At 39.5% G+C, this 22,261-nt stretch overlaps 1 protein-coding gene and 1 pseudogene across 1 annotated transcript; one reads left to right on the top strand and one right to left on the bottom strand.

Annotated features, from left to right (window-relative positions):
- Positions 1-1,076: 1,076 nt before the first annotated feature.
- On the top strand, positions 1,077-2,660 carry LOC103716799 (pentatricopeptide repeat-containing protein At1g26900, mitochondrial). Its single transcript, XM_008804965.3, has one exon. The coding sequence runs from the start codon at positions 1,077-1,079 to the stop codon at positions 2,658-2,660; it is 1,584 nt and encodes a 527-aa protein (XP_008803187.3).
- A 1,686-nt stretch (positions 2,661-4,346) lies between these two features.
- LOC103716809 lies at positions 4,347-21,483 on the bottom strand (annotated as a pseudogene).
- Between the last annotated feature and the right edge of the window lie 778 nt (positions 21,484-22,261).

Below are 22,261 nucleotides of genomic sequence, written 5' to 3'. Positions count from 1 at the left end.
ATGGCCGATTTAGCTGGAGAATGATCTATTGCGAGGGGCACTGCAAGACTAGGGCTGTTAAGCCGAGCTGCTCGGGCTCGGCTCGGTAGTCAAACGAGCCCGAGCTCGAGCCCAATATGAGGCTCGTTTACACTCGAGCCCGAGCCCGAGCTCGAGCCCGAGCAGCTCACGAGCCCAAACGAGCTCTAGTCTTCCACTGAAAAATCTTATTTCAGCACCATAATTCATAAAAATCTAATTACATAGAGAAAAATAGCTTGTTATCGAGTCCGAGCCCGAGCTCGAGCCCGATTACGAGCCCGAGCTCGAGCCCGAGCTCGGGCTCGTTCTAAAGCTCATAATTGAAACGAGCTTTACGAGCTCAAGTCCGAGCCTTTGCTTTGCCAAGCAAGTCCGAGCTCGAGCCCAAAATAGAGCTCGTTACCGAGCCCGAGCCCGAGCCCGAGCCTGAGCTTCTGTGAAACGAGCCGAGCGGAGCCCGAGAGAGCTCGGCTCGGCTCGTTGACAGCGCTGGCACAACTGAACCTGCAGTGCCTCAAACAGCCGGTAAATAAATCATCCAAATCCCATAGTCAGAGATGTATCGTGAGCCCCACACTTAATGTCCACTTTGCAACAGACATAAACTGCAACCCAAGATTATATGATTTAGGTTCTGTAACCAAGTGAAAATTATAGAAACTTTCAATTGTGTCCTGCATGCACAACATGGCTGATTAAAGATAACTGTTGCCAGGGTGGGACAACTTTCCAGGGCACCATCCTATCACACGATCCCAACTTTGGACTGGACAGTCTTCCAATCATAGCCATTTGTCATCGGCGTAATGGCCAAGATAGACCACTCCACTCGAAGCCAGAGATTGGAGACGATCCGAATCCCTCGGCATCGGCCATGTACTGCAGGCTGCCCGCAGCGGAAAACGGACCTAAAACTGCGTCGTGTTACAAATAAATGGTGGATGATGCCAATTGCACCGCCACTCGTCCAACCCACTCCGAAGCACCAAAGCCTGCTCTCCAGGCTCCTCAAATCATGCAAGCAAACCTCCCAACTCCGCCAAATCCATGCCCACATGATCAAGACCGGCCTCAACCTCCTCCCCTTCGCCACCAGCAAACTCCTCGCCGCCGCCGCCCTCCTCGACGCCCCCTACGCGCGCTCCATCTTCGACCGCATCCACACCCCCAACCTCTTCAACTACAACACCGTCCTCCGAGCCTACTCCATTGCCCCCAACCCAGCCGTACAGGAAGCCCTGCCTCTATTCAAGTCCGTCAAAGCCCAGGGGATCCCTTTGGACCAGTTCTCCTTTATCTCCACCCTTAAGATATGTGCCCGTTGTTTAGCCCTTGAGACCGGCCGGCAACTCCATGGGTCCATCCTTAGGTCTGGATTCCAGCTTTACCTCACCGTAAGGAACATCCTTATCCATTTCTACTGCGCTTGTGGCGGGCTAACCGGGGCTCATCAGTTGTTCGATGAAATGCCTCAGAGAAGAGATGCAGTCTCCTGGAGTGCGCTCATTGGCGGGTATCTCCAGATATCGCAGCCCGGAAAGGTGATGGGTTTGTTCAGGGAAATGCACGTCAGTGGTTATGATATCAATGCTGCTTCTATTGTTAGTGCTCTTTCCGCCTCCTCCGATGCCTGCGGTCGCGGAGGTGGATTGCTGCATGGGTATTGCATGAAGGTTGGGCTTTGTTCGGACTTGAATGTGGCAACGGCAATAGTGACGATGTACGCGAGAACTGGATGCATGGGTGCCGCGAGACAGGTCTTTGACGTGATACCGAGAAGGGATTTGGTTCTGTACAACTGCATGGTGGATGGGTATGCTAAAGGAGGACTTGTCGATGAATCCTTGGCTTTGGTCCACCAGATGAAGTATGAAGGAGTGAGGCCGGATGCAGCAACCTTCGTAGGATTGCTTTCAGCTTGTGCCTCCTCTGGAGGTCTGGCAATAGGCCGGCACATCCATGAGCATGTCCAAGAGGAGCGTCTGGAGCTGGATGCCACTCTTGGAACTGCGTTTGTGGATATGTATTCGAAATGTGGATGCCTTGACAAGGCAACTGAAATTTTTGATAGGATGCGAGATAGAGACGTGAAAGCATGGACAAGCATGATCTTGGGTTTTGGAGTTAATGGCCGGACAGCTGCTGCTCTCCAGCTCTTCTATGAGATGGAAGAGAAAGGAGTGAAGCCAAATGAAGTCACCTTCTTGGTAGTTCTGAGTGCTTGTAGTCATGGAGGACTGGTGGAGGCAGGGAAGGAATTGTTCGAGAGAATGGTTCAAGAGTATGGGTTATCTCCAAGGATGGAGCACTATGGATGTATGGTTGATCTCTTGGGCAGGGCAGGGTTGTTGGACGAGGCATACGAGCTTATAAAGAGCCTTCCTTTGAAAGAGGATGCAGTAGCATGGAGAGCTTTACTTGCGGCATGCAAAATCCATGGAAATATCGAGCTTGGAGAAATGGCACAACAGGCTTTGGTACCACTCTGCGATGAGCAACTGACAGGCTCGATCCTTCTATCCAGCACCTATGCCCTTGCAGGGCGGTGGGTAGATGTAGCACGAATGAGGGATTTAGAGGGAGAGAAGATGATGGACAAGAAGGAACCTGGATGCAGCATAATTGAGATAGGTGGTTAGAATGTGGAGCATACCGCAAACTTGGCAAGTGTGCTGAATCTTCGTTGAAAGCATTTGTTGAGATTGAAATGCTGATAAGAAAAGTCAAGCCTGCAACACATCTATAGACTTTTGGGTGGAAGACAGGGATTGCTGATCAACAGGCTCGAGTTAAAAGGAATTTTTCATCATAAGCAGAGGAAGTTAAGCAACCATAAGTAAAGTTGATATTCATTGTTCAATAGTCTTGGCATACACATGGAACAAGATATCCTTTAACTTATCAATTGCCATGGCAGCCAACTGATAATGCTGCTTTTACACAATAAGCTCCAAGAATAATTGGTATTTGTATTCATTGCTTAAAAGAATTTTCTTTTTCAGTTGTTCCATTATAAACATACTTGTTGGCAGATCTATTTCCTCAGAAAAATAAGGAAAAGAAAAGAAAAGGAAAAGAAAAACTTTGTTCAGTGTCTTTTGATAATTGTGAACTGGTTGTAACCCAGCAGATGCCTCTCTCTCTCTCTCCCTCTCTTACCAAACTAAAATCTTAGAAACATATCACCATAAGCCTCAGCTGAAATATAGAGGAACTCAAAAGTAAGCACATTGGTGCCCTCCCTGTAAAATGGGAGAGGCCTTTAAAATCTGAAGAACATTCTTGAATTGTCAAATGTGTCTCAGCAATGGAAGTTGTTGAGGACTAGCTGACCCCGGGTTGTTGATCCATTGAATCATAGCGTACGAATCGCCTTCAAGCCAGAGTTCAGCGAATAAATGAAGACTGCAGCACAGAGGCCATGCCATGCAGCATAGAGTTCTGCTTCTGCGATAGAGCTAGTCGAAGGGCTCTTTGTTCTGAAGCCCGTTAGGTAGCAAGCGCATTCCTCTGCTCTCAAAATGGAACCGTTCCACTTGAAAGCGAGGCAATGGGTTTTATAGTGTGGGTTTTGTCAACCCCACTTCTTTTATCCTCCCTCTTTTTTTTCTGTTTTTTTTTTTGCTGAAACGGAAGTATCATACTGAACGTGTATGGATACGGATACAACCTAAAAAATCAAAAAAACAATACATCACGGAGAGCACTAGGCAGCTCCGCCTCACCCTTATCCTCTTCAAGTCAGATGACAATCCTCCCAACCCCTCCCCTTGGGGGAGTGTTGTTGAAAGACGATTTTGATCGGTCTGCGAGGAAATCTTCAACTGGAGCAGGCTTTGTAATAAGAGAGCACAGGATGGTAGGCTGATCCATGCGGCAGCCAAATGCCTCTCTACTAGCTCTGTCCCGGAAGCAGATGCACCCCTCCAAATCTGTATTTGAATCTTGGGAGGTGCTTCCCAAGCATTTAACCCAGGTACTTGCCTGGTGTTTGTTTCTATACCTTCCCCTCGGGGTAAAACATGTTTCTGAATAATTTTATATTCAAAACTTGATTATCAAGTGTTTCTCAGTTTATATGTCTCCTGATATCAGTTTCTCGTTCTGGTGATCAGAATTTTGATCATAGAACAAAGCCAGGACTTATTATCCACCGATTTCAGATGCTGGATTTGTTGACAACACATGGAAAATAAAAAAAATTTTGGCATACGTCCTTTCCACTGTCAGGGGACAAAAAAAATTGATGAAGAATGGAAATAGATACTGCAGTCATCCAGTGGTTTAAACAAGCAGCGCATCAAAGATTAAGAGTAGAACAATTAATCACAGGAAATCAACTCTTTTATTAATTCTATGACAATATGAGTAACAGTAACAAGAGACGTGAAGAAATAAAAAATATCTTACGAAATTACATGGAGCCCCAGCAGAAAAAATAGATGGCTGTAGATTCTTTTTTTTTTTTTTTTTAAAAAGGAAAAGCATGACAAAAAAAAATGCATGCGGATCTGTGGTTTTCTCATAAGGCGCAAAAATCACAAGTGGAACAGAGGGCATAATTGCTGCAAAACTTAAGCAGCAGAGAAGAATCAGAATACTCAATATGCAAGATACTTCCCTTAACTTCTGTTGATGCTGCTTTCAGATTCACAGGCCAATGGAGCACATGCAGCACCCACCAAACGATTAAAAAAAAAGAAGAACTACATTTACCGGTGGTGGGAAATGTGTCCATTAGTATTGCTAGTCAATCATGCTTTCCTTACTGTCAGATGTGGAAGAAGGGTCAATGTTGGATTTTTCTGCAGTTCGGATTATGTACTGCTTCTGAAGCCCTACTTCATTCTCAGACCACCATGTCTCTGCCTGTCGTTCACTGAACTTTTTCTGACTGTCAGATCAATCAAGTCAACATAAGAAATCAACAAATGGAAATATTGGAGAAATTTTTTGCTTAAAAAGTTTGCTGACATGATAGATTTTGTCCATGCAAGATTCATTTAAAATATGTTCAACAAGCTTTGCAGAGTCTATGCATTAAATCAGATAAATTTGGACAGAGGACATTGCGTGATTTTTTCCCCATCAGTTAAAACAAGAAGTAACTCTATTAATTGAAAGGATTAAATGCAAACAAGCCATAAAGTTGGTCACAGGTTGAGGCTATGACCTTCAAACTTAAGGGTGAACATATATCTATTTATCCATGAGGAAGCTGAAAATATAAGTGCATATTAACTTGGACTATTACGATTTCCAAATTTGAGACTTGCTAGCAATAGCAAAGTGTGTCAAAGCAACACATATGACAACTAGACAGTTTCCATATTCATCATGCTATGGCATTATTCTGCAATCAACTTCATGGCATTGTTGCCTTGACAACTAGACAAAAAAGGTATTTCCATACCTGAATCGTACTCGCTTGAGATGCTTTCCGCCTCCAGGGGAAGAGTAAACAGAAACATAAACTCCTGGTTCAACCTGTTCAACCCATTCTGTCTCTTCTGGTACCATAGTGTTGTAGGGCAATGGATCACCCAAGTGGCCATTGGACTTTGGTGCCTGAGAAGCAAATAGACATTTGTTTTATTCTGGTTATAAGACATACTAAATAAATTTGACATAAGCTTAGTATTAGACCCAACATTGCTGAAGATATCAGATCCTTCGGGCTCACTTTTAGCCATATTCTTCAACCAACATTGATGCGGGATGAATGCGAGAGATTTAAACATAAGGATTATCAGTAAGTTATGTTGATTAACTAGCCTAATAGCAGCAGGAAATTCCAGTCACATATGAGATAAGAAACATTAACATGAGTATAGTAATTTCAAGACTAGTTACCCGCATATACTAATTCATTTAGGACTTAGAAGAATGGACCGTTGTGGTTGAGAAACCACTTGATTAGGACACTTCCTTCAATAAATCAGACCTAGAGTTCAGGTTTACCAAACATTGAACTTCTGAAATTTTTTTGGAGGAGGATCCTTGATCTCACTCTCGAAGGTTGATGATTGGATGACCAAGCTTCATCTTCCGTTGCAACAGGGCCCTTTTGCTATTGGTTTGGAAGGATAATTGACCCAATGATATGGAGTACTTTAAGGACCTGCAAAGAAACAGGGATTAGAATTTTGGCGTGAGAGGGGAATGGAAATCACAAAAGAAAAAGGAAGGCGAGAGGAGGTAGGGGCAGTGGTGGATGTGGTAGTGGCTTTAGGGCCTCACGTCCAACTTGGAACAAGGGCCTCACGCCCAACCTTCTCTCAAGGTGACGAAGCAAGATTGCTAAGGAAGAAAGAAGCACTTTTTATTCATTCATCAATTGACATTACAAGATGTCATGAGGAGGTATTTATAGACTTTCCTCATGATTTGAAATTTAAACACATAATGAATGGCGCCCCACATTTGAAGGCTTGATTGCTAGCAGAAAAGGAAGAAAAGTTGGCCAGCTTTTAAGGGGAAGGTTTGAAGAGTTGTTGACTCCCATTTGAAATTTTCTTGCATTTGAATTGTGGCCCGACCTCTTGGACTTTGAATTTGGGTGACGTGTCAACTTGTATGAGGTGGCGTCCCAATAGGTGGCACATAGCATGTTGCATAGGGATTGGTTCTTCTGATGAGGTGGCGTGACGTTGCATTGGTTCCTTTGATGAGATGGCATGATGTGGTCCGGCTCCTTATGCTTGACTTCATCCTGGTTGGCATGCTTTCATTGGTTGGAGTAGTGGTGAGGTGGCTAGCTGATATTGATGTGGATGCCGAGGTGGTGCTCCAAGGGTGTGCAAAGGTGGTGGTAGAAACCTGACTTGGCTTGCTATCTGACTCAATGATTTTATTTACAGGACTCGATTAAATTTAAATTAGCCACAGTGACCTTGAGTTAATTGATTGGAGTCTTTTCCGGATTCTGGTGCCCGCACCAAACATGAAATAAATGGAACATCAGGTAGTGAGTGGAACAATAGTCAGCTATAATACAGGGGGGAAAAAAAGAAACTTACACCCACATTAGTGGCTTCACTTTCCTTCGCACCAATTTGATCATTGAAAATAGAAAAAGGGAGCAGAAAAAGAAAGCAAACACTTGTTCTCAATTTTCTACATATTCTTTTTGAGAGAAAAAAAACTCATTTTCTACTTGTTAAAGTGAAGAAACTTAACACTCTTAATGTAAGGTTGGTTAACCTACTCCCCCTCTCTCACACGGACATAATCACACACCCCTGCATTCTTTGATTTCTTCCTTGCTGCCTGCTGTGTATTCTCATATTGCTTCACTAGATTACATTGCTGCTGCTTCTTTATTTTTAATTTATGTTGCCACGGTTTGTTGATGAAGCAGTACCTTTTTCCTTATTCATTATTTTCATAATTATTCGATGATTCTGTCAAAACAATATATTAGACCTGCCATCTTTGTTGATGCTGTTGAGGAATTGTCCTACATAGGGTAGGTTAAGAGACTCTAGTTGGTCTCATAAGCTCATAAGCCCATCCACACACTAGCTTAAGCTTTTGGGTTGGACCTTAACATGGTATTATAGCCAGCTGTCCCTATTGCCTACTGATGCCTCCACACTCTCCCTTACTAAACTATGTGTCACGGTTCTCTGGCAGAATTCAGCCCTTGAGACCTCATGTGCACTTACTAGCCACCTTATGGACCTTCCTAGAACCTAGCAGAACTTCAAAATCTAGTCCTCAATATCCTTAAGGACCTTCAAAATCAACTTGCAGGTTTAAAAAATCTTATTGGTTGCAAAATTTTCAAACTATGGCTTTACTGTCATGTTCTGTGTAAGAATGGTAAGGTAATTTTTGACCCAAACCCTAGTTTCCATAATGCTTTAGGTCCATGTTACATACGCATGTCTTTCCCAATCGATCTTGCATCAAAAGCTTGCAAACAATCATCTCTCTGAGGAAGACTACCAAATAAGCAAGCTGTTCATGAGCTAGCTCTGTTTAGCTTGAAATTTGGCTGGAACCAGCTTGCTAAAGTAGCAGGAGACGAGCTAGATCTAAGCTTACCTCGCTCAAGCTAGGATTTCAATAAAACTTGAACTATGGATACATAAATAATATTTACAATGGATGATTGTAATTCTTATTATATAAAATATTTTATATCTTATTACCAACTTACATAACATATAAAATACAATATATTCTAAGTACAGGATTAAGATGAAATTGAGATAGTTAGCTAAAAATTATAAATGGCAGCTTGAAAGAACCCAAGTTTTCAAACAGATCTCTCAAACAAGCTGTTTGTGAACATCTTCAGTTAAGCTAAAAAATGACTGAGCTGGCCCAGGCTCAGCTCAATGACAAAACGAGCTGAACTTGAGCTCGGCTTGGCTCTCCAGAGCTCAGCTTGTTTACAAGCCCCCAAATTGCCGCCTACCTTTTGATAGAGTAGGAAGGTTGAGTTTCAAATCATAATTAAAAATCTCCACTGGTGGTTATCTTTACAAATTAATGGCTTTTAAAGCTTTTGTTCACAACAATTTCAAAACACAAAAACAACTATTTATCGATCATTGGATTAATTATAACATCTGACGGGACCAATAAATTCTAGCACCAGGAAAATCTAAGTTATTTGAGGTTTATGCTCAAACTTTTGTTATAAATTTTGAATTGATCTCATCTATAATCAGGGAAGCCAATCATGTGACTTTATAAATTGTCACGAGTAATAGTTAAACATGTGAGCCATTTAATTTCTATGAGATAAGCATCCTCTTTTAGGCAGACAGAACTCTAGTTTGATATATATTAGATCTTCGGAATAAAATCTATACAAACATATTTAATAGGAGAGGGAAGTGTCATTTGAAATAAACTAGAAAATATTCAGTGCCAAGTAACTTTTTCTGTTCTCATGGTGAATGGATTCCACCGTGACTCCTACAGTGGCAAAGACAAAGGTTTGTATCCATTTCATCTAGTGAAATGCTTACCACTATGTGAATTGAGATCCCTGCCTGAATAGAAACATCCAGGATCTGACAGGACTGCTTGCCTTTGTTCCAAGTCTTTCTGATTGTAATGACGATTGTTCAAAATCAGCATCTAAATTCTGTTCACCTGTGCTTTTCCTAATGTCCTCTCTAGCATCTGAAGCATGCAAATCGCCTGATGAAGACTTAGCAAGAGAAATGTCTCCCTTAGGTCGAGACATCTCACTCCAGGAACATTGTGATAATTTCATCTAGTTATACTCTCTAAATATACTGATTAGTTTGGATTATTCCAGACTTTTTGGTGAAAATTTTTTTATTCATGTGGTGACCATCTAAACTTCATTTCTATGAAACCAGCAAGGGGGCAAAAAAAGAAAAAGAACAACTCGGGAAAGTAGAGGTTTTGTATGACCATTGGCTGGAATGTGAAGGTGTGATAGATTGGATTTTTTCTATGGCCAGAAAAATCAATGACAAGCCAAAGGATATTTCAATGCTAGACATTTAGATTAACAAGTAGTCAACCAGAGATAGCAAAAGAAATGGTTAGAAACACAATATGATATCAAGATCATGTTTTGAAGGTTGTTATCCAAAAAAGTTTCTGAGGGTAAATATCAAGCAATAACAAATTTTGATGGAGCTCATATGGTAAAAACTAAAAACACTTCTGGCTATGTGATGAATGCTCTAATTAACTATGCAAATTTGTAAACATCTTGTCTACCATGAGAGAATAGAGCATAGTGAAAGTCGAGAATAAACATTCCAAGTCAGAAATTCAAGTTGTCATCGTATTCACAAGAGCTTTCAAGGAAGAACCCAGGTATTTAGCACGTACATATCCCAGTGGATTCTTTTATAGAGTTCTGTTTTTCTATTAGACTAATTAGAAACAGTCAATATGCCGGTTCTTGATATATAATTTGCTGGTCCTGTTTATCGTTTCCTTCCAACTTTCAGACCCACTTATAGCCTAGTAGACTTCTAAGTCTATTAGTTATCTCCTTGACTTATTAACAATAGGCTTGCTGAGAATAATAAGTAGAACTGCATGAACCAGGGGTTTAAACAGTGCAAAGCCACTACCCTGATGTAGGCCCCTTCCAGCTCCCATCCACACTTTATATCCTTTCTTGCTTATCATCATCCCTCTCAAGTGATCCTATCATATCAGTCCCCGCTTTAATACTTGTGGACTTGAGCTTTCTAGTTCATAGTAGGACCTAAATCCTCAAAAATATCAAGCTGAGACTCCCCCAGGAGAATTTCAAGAAAGTCCAAGTGCTGTTGCTGCAATTTGCACCATGCAGTTGCTTTTGAACATCGAGAGGAATCCTAATCATAGTGACACATCCAGCAAGAGTCTGACACTCTTTTTCTCTTGCCTTGATGCAGGGTGCAGGAAAGGCATGCGCCTTAACTTCTTTTAGAAACCTAAACTTGACTTATACTTCATATTGCGATCCATTCCACATCCAATATCACATCCACAGCCAGAAACTTGGAAGTAATTAAAATATTCTCTTTTTCTCTTTTGACACATCTGATCATCAAGGGAAAATGACAAACTTGGAGATAGGGTGACGCACATTAAACTTAAGATAATGATTTCAAGCAAGCATCTGATCATTTGATAAGAGGCCAAGGCAGACCAAAAATCTCTGATGAAGTATCCTGAAACATGCATCAATGTGGCCAGAAGAGAGTATATAATAGGAAGCACTACATAGAAACCAAATTGCTTGGGGCCTAAAGAATCCTTCCATAGTTTTTCACTCTAAAATAAAAAAGTATTGCTTTACATGTTCGAAGACTCCAATCACTGAAAAGATATGGCCACAATGCATGTTCAATGAATATCCAGGAATACATATATAGACTTGGCTACACTTGAGTATCTTCACTCAAATTCGATCAGTTTTAAAATGGACAATGCATGTTCAATGAATATCCAGGAATACATATATATAGACTTGGCTACACTTGAGTATCTTCACTCAAATCGATCAGTTTTAAAATGGACAATAGGAGTCCCACATCAATGACCTGAGCTATAAGAAATGATCTACTACTTCTAAACTGCTTACATACAAAAAAAAAAATCATGTGATTGGGAGATCCCTAGCCTACGCATCAAGTAGTTAAAAATTCAACAGTTCAAATTACATGAAACAATACATGGTTTTTTCTTGATAACTTAATGCATAGGCTAGAGGCTCCAAATCACATGATTTTTAGTATGTAAATAGTTTATAGGTAGTAGATCAAATTAATGGCTAGAATCATTGATGTGGGACCCCAATGTTCTGATCTAGATCTGAATGGATTTGAGTGGAGATTCAGTTGAGTAGAGCCAGTCTATATATATACCATAATACAAAGGAACATATAAAAATGCTTCATAATAGTTCCACTATGTTAAGGAAGCGGATATAGAATGCTTGAGTGTTCAAAAAAAAAAGAGGGTTTGAAAACAATCAGCTCATTTTTCTCAAAAAAAAAAAGTGACTCTACCTGTGCAGTAAAGAAACTTGATTTACTTTCAATTTGCAGCATTGTATTTGGCAGCTTCCTCTTCCGCTTTTGCTGTAGCTTCTCTCAAGAGCTTTGATGTTCTTTTGAGCTCAGCCTCCAAAAGTCCAGCTTTGCGTGTAAGATCCTGTACCTGCAGAATACAATTCCAGTACATAGATTGCTTAGGCAGCTCATGTATCTAACGAAATAACAGAAAATATTGTCATTCTGCTATGATACTTGGACACTTGAAGCAAGAGCAAACCAAATTGACAAGACACAGGTACACAAATGTAAAGGGCAGGACTTGGTGCCACGATAAGGTTGCTCTATTATAACCAGGGTATAAGGTGGCAAATATCTGACCCTCCCTAGACACTCCAGTGACAGGAGCTTTGTGCACCGCAACGCCCTTCTTCATACACACACATGTACATATATGTGCGCATGCATGTGCAATGCCTGTGTGAATGTATGTATGTGTATGTATGCATGTATGTATATATATATGCGTGTTGATGCTTGCATTTGAAGCATTAACAGTGTGCATCAATAATGACACGGTATGAAGACCAGTGTTTCAAAAAATGGCTGCAGAAAATGGGAAATCAAGGGACTACATAGTGCATATGCCATATGAAAGCCACATATAAGGTCATTTTTTTTAACTATTTAACGGAAAATAAATACATTGAAACAAAAAAACAACAATGATGATAGTAATAATTTTTTGGGTAACTAATAGCAATTTTAAAAATAATAACAAGTAATGATTATGCTTACTACTCAGTACAAAAGACTTGATAGCAGTAATTATAACATAATTAACATAGTAATATCACTAATATCTGTATCAGGCCCATCTAAAACCACATCAAGCTTAACCATCAGCTTGAACTTGCTTCAACCACACAGGCTCAATAAGAGTGGGCTGCATATGTGGCCCCAAAATTCTAAGCAAGCGGTATATGCAACTGCACGATGCAAAGCAAGTTGCATATGCAGCCCATAGTGCTAGGTTGACTGCATTTTGGGTCCATATGCAGTATGATGCATATAGTAACTGCATATAGGCTATGTTGTACAGTCAAGAGACTGCATTTGCATAGGTGTGCACATATATGGCCACATGCACTGCATTTCAAAACACTGATGAGATACGTTGGCAAGTTAAAAGGTATCATGAGATTTTAATGGCAAGAAAAAAAGAACAATGAATCATCAAACTAGAAGGTACCGTGACACGGATGAAGATACACTAGCAGTTAGAAGGTATCATGAATTTTGATGCCAAGAAAAAAAGAATACTGAGTCATCAATTAGATTGAGGTATAGGCAGTATGCATTTAAATTCATTTTGTTCAAGTCACTATTAATAATCCAGATCTGCCCATTGTAAGCAGTTAAGTTTGTTTTTTGTTTCACTTTAACAGATTAACCCCTGAAAAGGAACTCAGGATTTTAGCAAAAAAAAAGGAATCAGGTGAACCTATTGATGATTCTATCACATGTCTTTGAAAACTTTTCCCTTTATAATTTTTGGTAAGCAGAATAACTGTATCAACTACTTATAAGGTGGATCTCATGAGGATTGTCATTCATGTGTTCATAGGTAAGATGGTTGACCTCCTTACAGAAAAGGCCAGAAAACTGATCACTTATCTGTCTACCCAATAACTAAATTTCAGCTGCCATTGTTTTCAATTGTGTAAATACACTATTATGAAACAATTTATATAAGAAAGCTGACATTCATCATATGTCATTTTCAGGTACGATCTGATGACAGAAAAAACCATTAAGCTGACCTCAAATTGATGCAACAAGGTTTTCTGGTAATGGCCAACATGAAATAAAAAATGAAATGTCCTAACATGACAATTTCAAACACACAAAACATCCAATAATGGGAGTTGTCACATCCTTGTATTACTGGATTTGTACATAGTCAGAGACAATCTAAAGCAAACTACTAGCAATTCAAGCATCCATGAACCATGAATACATCCCTAACATGTCCATATTTGATATGTAGATATCAATTCGATACACCTCAGAGATGACCTGATAATGGTAAATATTTATTCTAAGCCGGTATATTTTGTTAATTTCTGTTAAATAGTTGGTACAGATACAATAAGGATACGACTACATCCGTGATGCGTCTCCAATACTTTTGGTTGTCCAATTATAGGTCAAGATATTTTGGGCAAACAGCCCTTGGATGCACAGTATTTAAGGTAATTAAACCTCTTTAAGCCCGTCTTATTATGTTGTATTTGTATCTTGCACTTATGCCCTATGTCCATCCTTCATGATCAAGCATTATATTTTCTTGTAAATAACCTTCTTTGCTTTCAGTTTTTGTCAATTAGTCACAAAGCTACTAAATCATCAAGTTTGAATGCAGAATGTAGTGATTACATTCGATGTGATCATAAAGCTCACATTTAAATTGCCTTTTCTCGTGCAATAATATTATCTAGAATTAAAACTATGGGTTCAGCTTATAAGAACAAATGAAACTAAAATCACACACTGTGATGAGATGAATGATGCCACTATCTTACTTGCATTTATTGAAATAGTCACCTGTAACTGCAGTCTAACAACTTGCATTGCATTGTCATTCGTCTTCTTTGATTCATCAGCAACCATTTCCAAGGATGTGAGACGAGATCAAGTGGAGTGGTTATTGAAGGCAGTGGACTCTGCATACTTGAGACAGGAGATGTTGATCGAGAAGTTGTTCTTGAAGAAGGAAGAAGCAGAAACTTTTTTTTTTGAAGAACCAGAAATATGTTTGAAGATTTTAATGGGTAAGAGCTTCCCAATTTAGAGGTTTCATTCAGGATGGGAGGTAATCGGCTATTGTTTGTTTCAGATTTCTTCAACTTGGAATGCCTGTTTTCAACTTTGAAGGAACCAACTGAAGAAAGCCTAGAGCATTGTCCACGCAATCTCGAACAGACAGATTCATTTTCCAGTAAACTCATTGGAAATTTGCTTTTGGTTTCCATGTTGATGTATTGGAATTCGAGAAATCATTCCTGACCCTATGATCTTTTAAGTTTAACATAGCATTCATCGCATACACGATAAGGTTTACTAATATTTGGTGCTAAGATGCCTTTACAGACTTTCTGCTACTGCATGCTTTGCAGAAAAACAGACCACAGTTATAACAGTTATGACGCTTTCTTCTGAAACAAATTGAAGGCGACACAGAGCATACAGATTGATCAGCACTGACACCCATTTATGAAGACAGATGGCAGCAGTAAAATTTGCACCACATGCAACACTCTTAACTTGCTTGTCCTTCAAAGCTTAACAATGTGGGTGTAGTGCGATCATCATTGTCTCCATGGCCTAACTGACCATTAGCCCCTTACCCCAGGTGTAGACTTCAGTTCTAGAAGTCAAAATGCAGCATGATAAGAACCACATGCAATTTCTTCAACAAATTGTTTGAAAGTTTTCCTTCAATACAAGTTGGAAGCTTTCCATCCGCTAGAGGACTCCCAAGCTGTCCATGAACAGTGCTCCCATCGTATAAACTTGTCCAGAATTGTGAGAGCAATAGTAACATCATTCCCACAGGCTACCTGACAAAAGCTTGGCTCAGATAAAGAAGCACACATGCTGGAACTAATCTAGGTTCTGTATCACCATGTCCAAGTTGGCCTTTCTCCCCTTCTCCCCATGTAAACAACTTTCCAGATGCAGAGTTACCATTATCTGTAGATTCAACTGTTAGTTCCACAACTGCAGCAGTGTGCCAGACACCACAAGCTGCCCTCAGAGTGCACAATCCCTTCAAAGCTTCTACTTCTCTTAGCATATTTGTGCTTTTACGATCTCCATGGCCTAGAGCACCAAATATACCATCACCAAATGTGAATAATTGCCCAGCAGATGTTACAACGGCTGTATGCCATGGTCCACAAGATACCGATGACACATTCAGGCCTTCCATATGACCAACTACTAGTTTAGGAATCCAATGACTAGCCTCACTCCCATGCCCAAGAAGACCAGAATTGTGAATACCATCACCCCATGTGTAAAGGTCTCCTGACAAAGTGACAGCACATGTATGAAACTCTCCACATGCCACAAGTTCAATGTTCATACCACCTAGAGCATCAACAAGCTTTGGATGGGAAACATCAGCATCTACACCATGTCCAAGCCTGCCTCCCAACTCTTCACCCCAACTAAAGACTTGACCCTGTTTGGTGACTAACACCACATGCCTACTTCCACAAGCTATATTGTGGACATCGAGCATTACAGCTGATTCCATAGGTTTTGGCAAAGGAGAATCTGTTTGGGTGGCATATGAACTTCCAATCCGATGAAGCCCACCACCAAGAACCCCATTGCCTGTGCCTTCTCCCCAGATGAAAACATCACCCAGGGCATCAAAAACCCCATGGCATGACCCATTGCTGGATGAGCTTATTGCACTAGATACACTAACTCTACAAGTTTCAACTGCAGAGCTCTGTCCAGTTGAATTATCCACACCTCCAGATGAGAGTGAACTCACAGAATTGCGTACTGATTCTGATGGAATGGAGCTTTTGGTGGCTGCAGTGTATAGTATCACATCAGAAAATACCTTTGCAAAGCTGCTAACTGGAGGATTCTCATATGTCCTTGGGGCATCTCTAGAATCCTGAGGAAAAGAAAGGCAACGTAAAGTATATTTGATGAGATAATAACGAATACAATTTTGAAGAGACAAAACAATCCAACCTTTTCGAATGTATCAGTATCACAAAATGGTGAAATCAGTGGAAGATTTCTTCGAGCAAGCATATTTTGATCAGATATTCTTTCTGCTTTTGGTTCTGATTTCTTCTGATAATTTCCACGTGAAATTAAGGCCTTCAAACCAACAAACCAAACTTCGGCTTCATCCTTGTCCTTGCAAATCTGTCGTCAAGATCCCGACCAACTATGAGGTGCTAATTTATAAAGCATGCAATGCAAGTTAGAATGTGTATTTGCAAAAAACTAATAGGATTTATCAAAGAAAAAGGGAATTGTTTGCAAAAATGGCACAGCTTATTTCCCTTTTTTCATATTTGGCCGCTTCTTTTTATTGGCAGAAATTGTCTGGTTTCAAAAGTTTTGGACACTTTTGCTGCTGGTTCCACAGATGCACTTCAGATGTTCGCTATAAAAATTATGTTCATCTAGCACTCAGGAAATATGCCCATTCAATATTTAACAAGAAAAAAGTGCGTCAAATATAAAAACTATGCATTTAACTCCACTTAAACATATGGCTACAGTGTATCTGCTGGGGCCAGGGGCAAAAGCATCCAAAAATTTCAATACTAGGCCATTCTTGCAAAATAATATAAAAGTGGTCCAAATTTGTAAAACAAGTCAGTCACTTCTGCAAAAATTTTGAAGAACAATTAAGCCCAAAATCATATTTCACAAGTACATAGCCAAACAAGAAGATGTCCCACCAGATCTAAAGACCTGTCCTTGGTTATAAGTGAAAATGACTGGTATTCCTTATCAGGCCTTGGATATCGCTGAAATATAGGCTGAAAAGAAGGGAAAAAAAATATTCTTCAGACTATCATAAAGATCAAATGAGATGATACAAAAAATTCAAACCACTTTTGCAATATATCAATATGATAAACAAACTCCTCAGTCCTTTTCCAGAATTTAGTTTCATCTAAAAACTACATATCATAATTCAACAATTTCATTATGAGTTATAGTTATGTTATTTTATATTGGAATATCGCTCCTAACAAGAGACTTGGGAGAAAAAGCATTACTTCATTCCAATATGTCTTAACACAATTACATTTGCGGGCCATGTATGGCTTTAAGACATCCAACTGTAGAATATAAACTCAAAAGGCTGATGTGTGAACTTGCTATGAATGAGAATGATAATTGAGTTCTTCCATAGTATGATCTCATAGTCAGTAAAATGTATTGATTTGGAAATATGTGCTTTAATGTAAAGCATGCATGAGAACTTACACATGCAAACAAGGAAAAAGAAATTTATAACACATTAACTTACAGTCCGTTGCCCGGTATGATTTTTGAACATGACTTAGTATAAGTTGTTTCTCCATTTCCCTGAATACAAATCAATGTGGACTCATCCTGAAAAGCAAGAAATAGCCTTATCATATTAACTAAAGGAACCCTTGGTTTTGCAATACTTCTAGAAGCATATCAATGCATAGGCAAGTTCTGCCGTACTAATCAGTACTGTACGTACGACCATACCGTACCAATACCAATTGGTATCGGTAAGAGGGTACATCAACACTCGATACCACCGAACTAGCCCGTACAAGGTGTACCAACACTGTAATAGGATGGTACCAGTACAAGTCCAGTGCCGAGATAGTGAATCTTGTGCATAAGTAAAAAAACAATACAAAAGGTTTGCTTTGGTAGAACTGCAAAAAAATAATAACAAAGGTTTGCTTTGGTAGAACTGCACTCATGAAATTTTCCGTTACTTGGAAGAAAACTAAGATTTAAACTTTTAGCACAAAAGGAACTCTTGGTTCCAAAATATTCTAGGAACATATTACATGCATAAGTGAAAAAAATAATAAGGGTTTGTTTTGGCAGAACTGCACTAATAAATTGTACTTTGGAACAACTGTGAGCTTTAAAACTTTTTTAGGAAAAAAATGTGTTTGATCAGCACAATTTTTCATGATTGGAATCACACTTCACATACTCTTCGTTGGTAATGAGATTGGCTTTTTGATAATTCCTAACTGGACATGATCTTGGAATGATAAAAGGAACCCTTTTATTTATACCAATTTTTGCCCTACCCTAGTTCTTGCCCATCAGAACTTGAGTAGCGCACCCCAAACTTTTAACTCTTTTTTGGATCATCTTAGGCTAGTACCAAGAGTTCAGCCAGCTCTCTCAACCTGCACACCTTCTATGGAAGGAAAAGTGAGAAGAGACATCTCTTCATGCGAAAAATCGAAAATTCTTTATAGATCTCTTCAGTTTTTGCTCCTTAATGATTGGGTCATTGGCATCTTCCATTAGAGGCAACACAAGAAAGTGTGGCGGCCATAGACCATAATTTGGTGTACTTGCTGAGAGAATTGTGTTTTGTTGACATAAAAGTTACAAATTGATAAGCTTATAACCTAAGTTTTTACAATTTTCTATACCATCATAGATTGTCATTCCAAAATACTGAATTTAACTGGAACTGATCATAGAAATGGAATCATAATTTTATGGAAAATGTCTGGCTAAAACAACAAAAATATCCATCCAGTCACCCTAGAAAGCACTGTAGCATAACAAATGAGCACTTCTCATAGGTAAGCAATATCTAAATTGAATTATGATAGAGGAGAATATACAAAGGACATTGAGAAATAAATTAATATTGAAACATACTTTAGTTCTAACACAACTTACATTAGAAAGCCTGAAAGGGCAAAATTTTGGCTTTCCCTCTGCGTCCATATTTAAGTAAACATGCTCCTTTCTTGAGGGCTATAATTGCCTGATCATTCCAATAAATTATCAAGAAATAAAATGATGTCATATTATAATGCAAGAAAAGAGCATCATGCCAGTCATGGTAACTTAGGAGTAATGAATGCCTTGTTTTTTTTACAAACAGATAGTGGAAGAAGATTCTGTGTTACCCTGAAGGTTTTTCCTGAATGTACAACATGGGTAATTGATATTGTTTGGTGGAATTGCCAACACTGTAGGTTTATAAAAAAGTAATTTAATCCAAACCTTGTTATTAACACTAGGTCATTAATATCTAACATACACCAACAATCATTCTTGAAGAAACTATTCACCAATAATGAAGTCCAAGAGGCCAATTTCTTAAATATAAAACCAGCCAGCTATTTGCAATTTCAAATATTATTTTTTAAGGGATATAACCTCAATCAGTGGAAGATTTTAGGATTCCACTCACTTTCAAGTTGTGCATACAGAACTATCATATTATAAGAACTATTGGACCAATCAAAATTTATCTTAAATTAATTATGTGAGAATCATTAACTTAAAAGCACATGAAATGAACCATATCGTGATTATAACAATTTGGCATTTCCATCCTGTCCAAGACACCTAGCTACAACATACATGCGTGCCATGGGCGCGGCGGGGGGGGGGGGGGGGGGGGGGGGGGGGGGGGGGGCGGTGGGGGACCTAGTGAATTATTCATAATTGGTTTGTTGACGTGATGAGACTTATGAATAGAATAGAAATGATCTATAAATGATCAAGAGAGAAAAAAATGAATGAATTTTCATTCATAATTGGTTTGTTGACGTGAGAGAGATTTGGATGTCCTAAGGCTGCAGCCCGCAAGGTGGAAGATAGGGACTATGGCAGTTGCTAAATAACTACAGCAAGAACCCAACTCAATAGTCATTGTATAGTAATTTCTGGCAATGAAAGGGAGGGCAATTGAATTCATGAGGGCAATCTAGATGAAAAAGTGTCCAATAATGCTGATTCCGTTGCTTAGCTATGAGTATTTTGGCCTATGAATGTGAAGAACCAGAGAGGCATGTAAGATATGCCAAATAGCTAGCCGCAAGTGAAGCTGAACAAGTTCAATGGTGAAAAGCATAAGGAACATAATTTGCAGAAATTTTGCCAAAGGATTCTTTGAAAGCCTCCAGGTTAATGTCCAAATGATCCATGCTCCTATAATCAAGAAGAATTGAAGTAAAAACGGCAGTGCTGCCATTGTCATCTGGTACCTTCCTTTTTATCAATGTACGAGTTCCATGCTGATTCCTTATCAAATGAAAGGACGACAAAAAGAAGGGGCTAGGGGGTGGGTTGGGGTTTGTACTTCAGTGGCGGAAAAAAAAAAATCAGAGGCACAAGATATTTTCACAAAAAGAGCGGGGAGAAAAAGCCTCACTCTGCCGAGATATTCTAAGACCAATTGGAATTAACACTAACAAAGCTCGATACCTGTTCGATATCCCTCTCCAGGAGCCGCCCCTCACGGAATCTGCCATCTGCGATCTAATATCAAGCATTGCATGCGTGAAGAACACCACTCTTCTGAACAATAAGAAGAATACGACAGCATCTGAACCTGCCCCATAAAGGAACATGTAGCACGTTTTGTTCTAGAGAAGAGAAATGCAGATTATTCATCTATCCCATCAGATTCAAAGCGAGCCATCTCAAGCCAATGATTCACCCCGAGTTAAGTTCTTTGAAGATTGAAGCCCAAGAACGTCTTGGAACCGGTCCCAATATCGGAATGCATGCATTGTAGCCACAGAACTCCTAAAGAAATCAATGGATGGCAAACTTAGAGAAAAGATCATTTCCAATTCTTCTTCCTCAGGAAACTCTCCATTAGGAACACAAACCCACGCCCATCTGAATAGTTTCCGAGATCCAAAACAGCTCAAATTTCTCGGAAAGAAACCGTAGAATCCCGCAAATTTGCTCTGAAACACATCGAATCGCACAAAAATCAGGCAAACGTGAGCCCCCGCGGGCGTTAAACCTCGGAATCCTTTAAAATATTACATCAATGGCGGAGAGAAGCTACCTCGCCTCTAGGAACCAGGGAACGGCGCCACCAAGCACGGCAATTTCCAACGAATCGACGAGGGGAAGCGATTGCGCTGTTGGGGGAGGCAATGGAGGGATTGAATCGAAGGATCCAGGAGGATCTCGTCGCAAGAGGAAGTTCTTCGGATCGAGGTTTCGCCGAATGGTAGAAGAAAATGGCGAGAAAGGATCAAAGAACGGAGGGAAACTATCGTATGCCGGGAGAGCCAGAGGAAACCAACGTGCACCGCTCCCTCCATTCGTTCCATTCTTTCACACGTCAGCATAAACCCCGCGAAATCATCGATTCGGAATGCATGAAAACACGGAGTCCCCCATGGATTCTAATAACGACCGTTATAAGTCCATGCGTCATAGAAGGAGCAACGTTCTTTCGCGTTGGATCAACCAAAAAAAAAAAAAAAAATACAGATCGGAGCGCTTTGAGATTGTGCGGTGGGTGATCCAATGGTGGATTCGCACGAAGGAGGAAGGAAGGTGGATCCTCCTTTCGCGACCATCCGTCCATGTTCATCGCGCGAAAGGTATAACCTCGTCGTCTGCCATCACTCGCTTAGCCGCGTGGCCCCTGCGGTGTCCCGGGTTCTAGAAAAGTTAATAAAAAAAATATTTTATAAAAATTATACAAGATATTATTATATTTTTTAAAAAATAAAAATTTAAATTTGTCTGAATACTCTTTTAAAATTATATTATTTCTATATCCGCATAAAACGTTGTTTTTGCACAAATACTCCTAATATAACGAATCTTTTAACACTACTAATAAAAATCATATTATTTAATTAAAAGTAAAATAAATTTTGAAATTATTTTTTTTGTCTTCCATCACGCTCGTCTTCTAGATATTTCTTTTTACATATCTATCCATTAAAAATATTTAGTCATTTTAATTTGAAATCATTAATTTTTTAACGATGTTTGATGGCGTGGTACATATGCAAAAATAAGAATAAAAAAGACAGAATAGCAAAATAAATATTTACGAGAGTATACATGCAAAAATATCAATTTTGGAAGAATATTCATGCAAAATTTGATATTTAGAAAGGTATTTATGTAAAAAAACTCTATTTTTAATAAAAGATGAGCTTCTTTTAAGTACTTTAAAAAAAAAAAAAAAG

This window comes from Phoenix dactylifera, chromosome 8, assembly GCF_009389715.1.
Source record: "Phoenix dactylifera cultivar Barhee BC4 chromosome 8, palm_55x_up_171113_PBpolish2nd_filt_p, whole genome shotgun sequence".
Lineage (NCBI taxonomy): Eukaryota > Viridiplantae > Streptophyta > Magnoliopsida > Arecales > Arecaceae > Phoenix > Phoenix dactylifera.
This window is presented reverse-complemented; position numbering and strand designations above follow the sequence as displayed.

What these genes read in the sequence shown, in the direction of transcription:
- LOC103716799 (XM_008804965.3), top strand. Translation starts at nt 1,077, where the DNA reads ATGATCAAGACCGGCCTCAACCTCCTCCCCTTCGCCACCAGCAAACTC.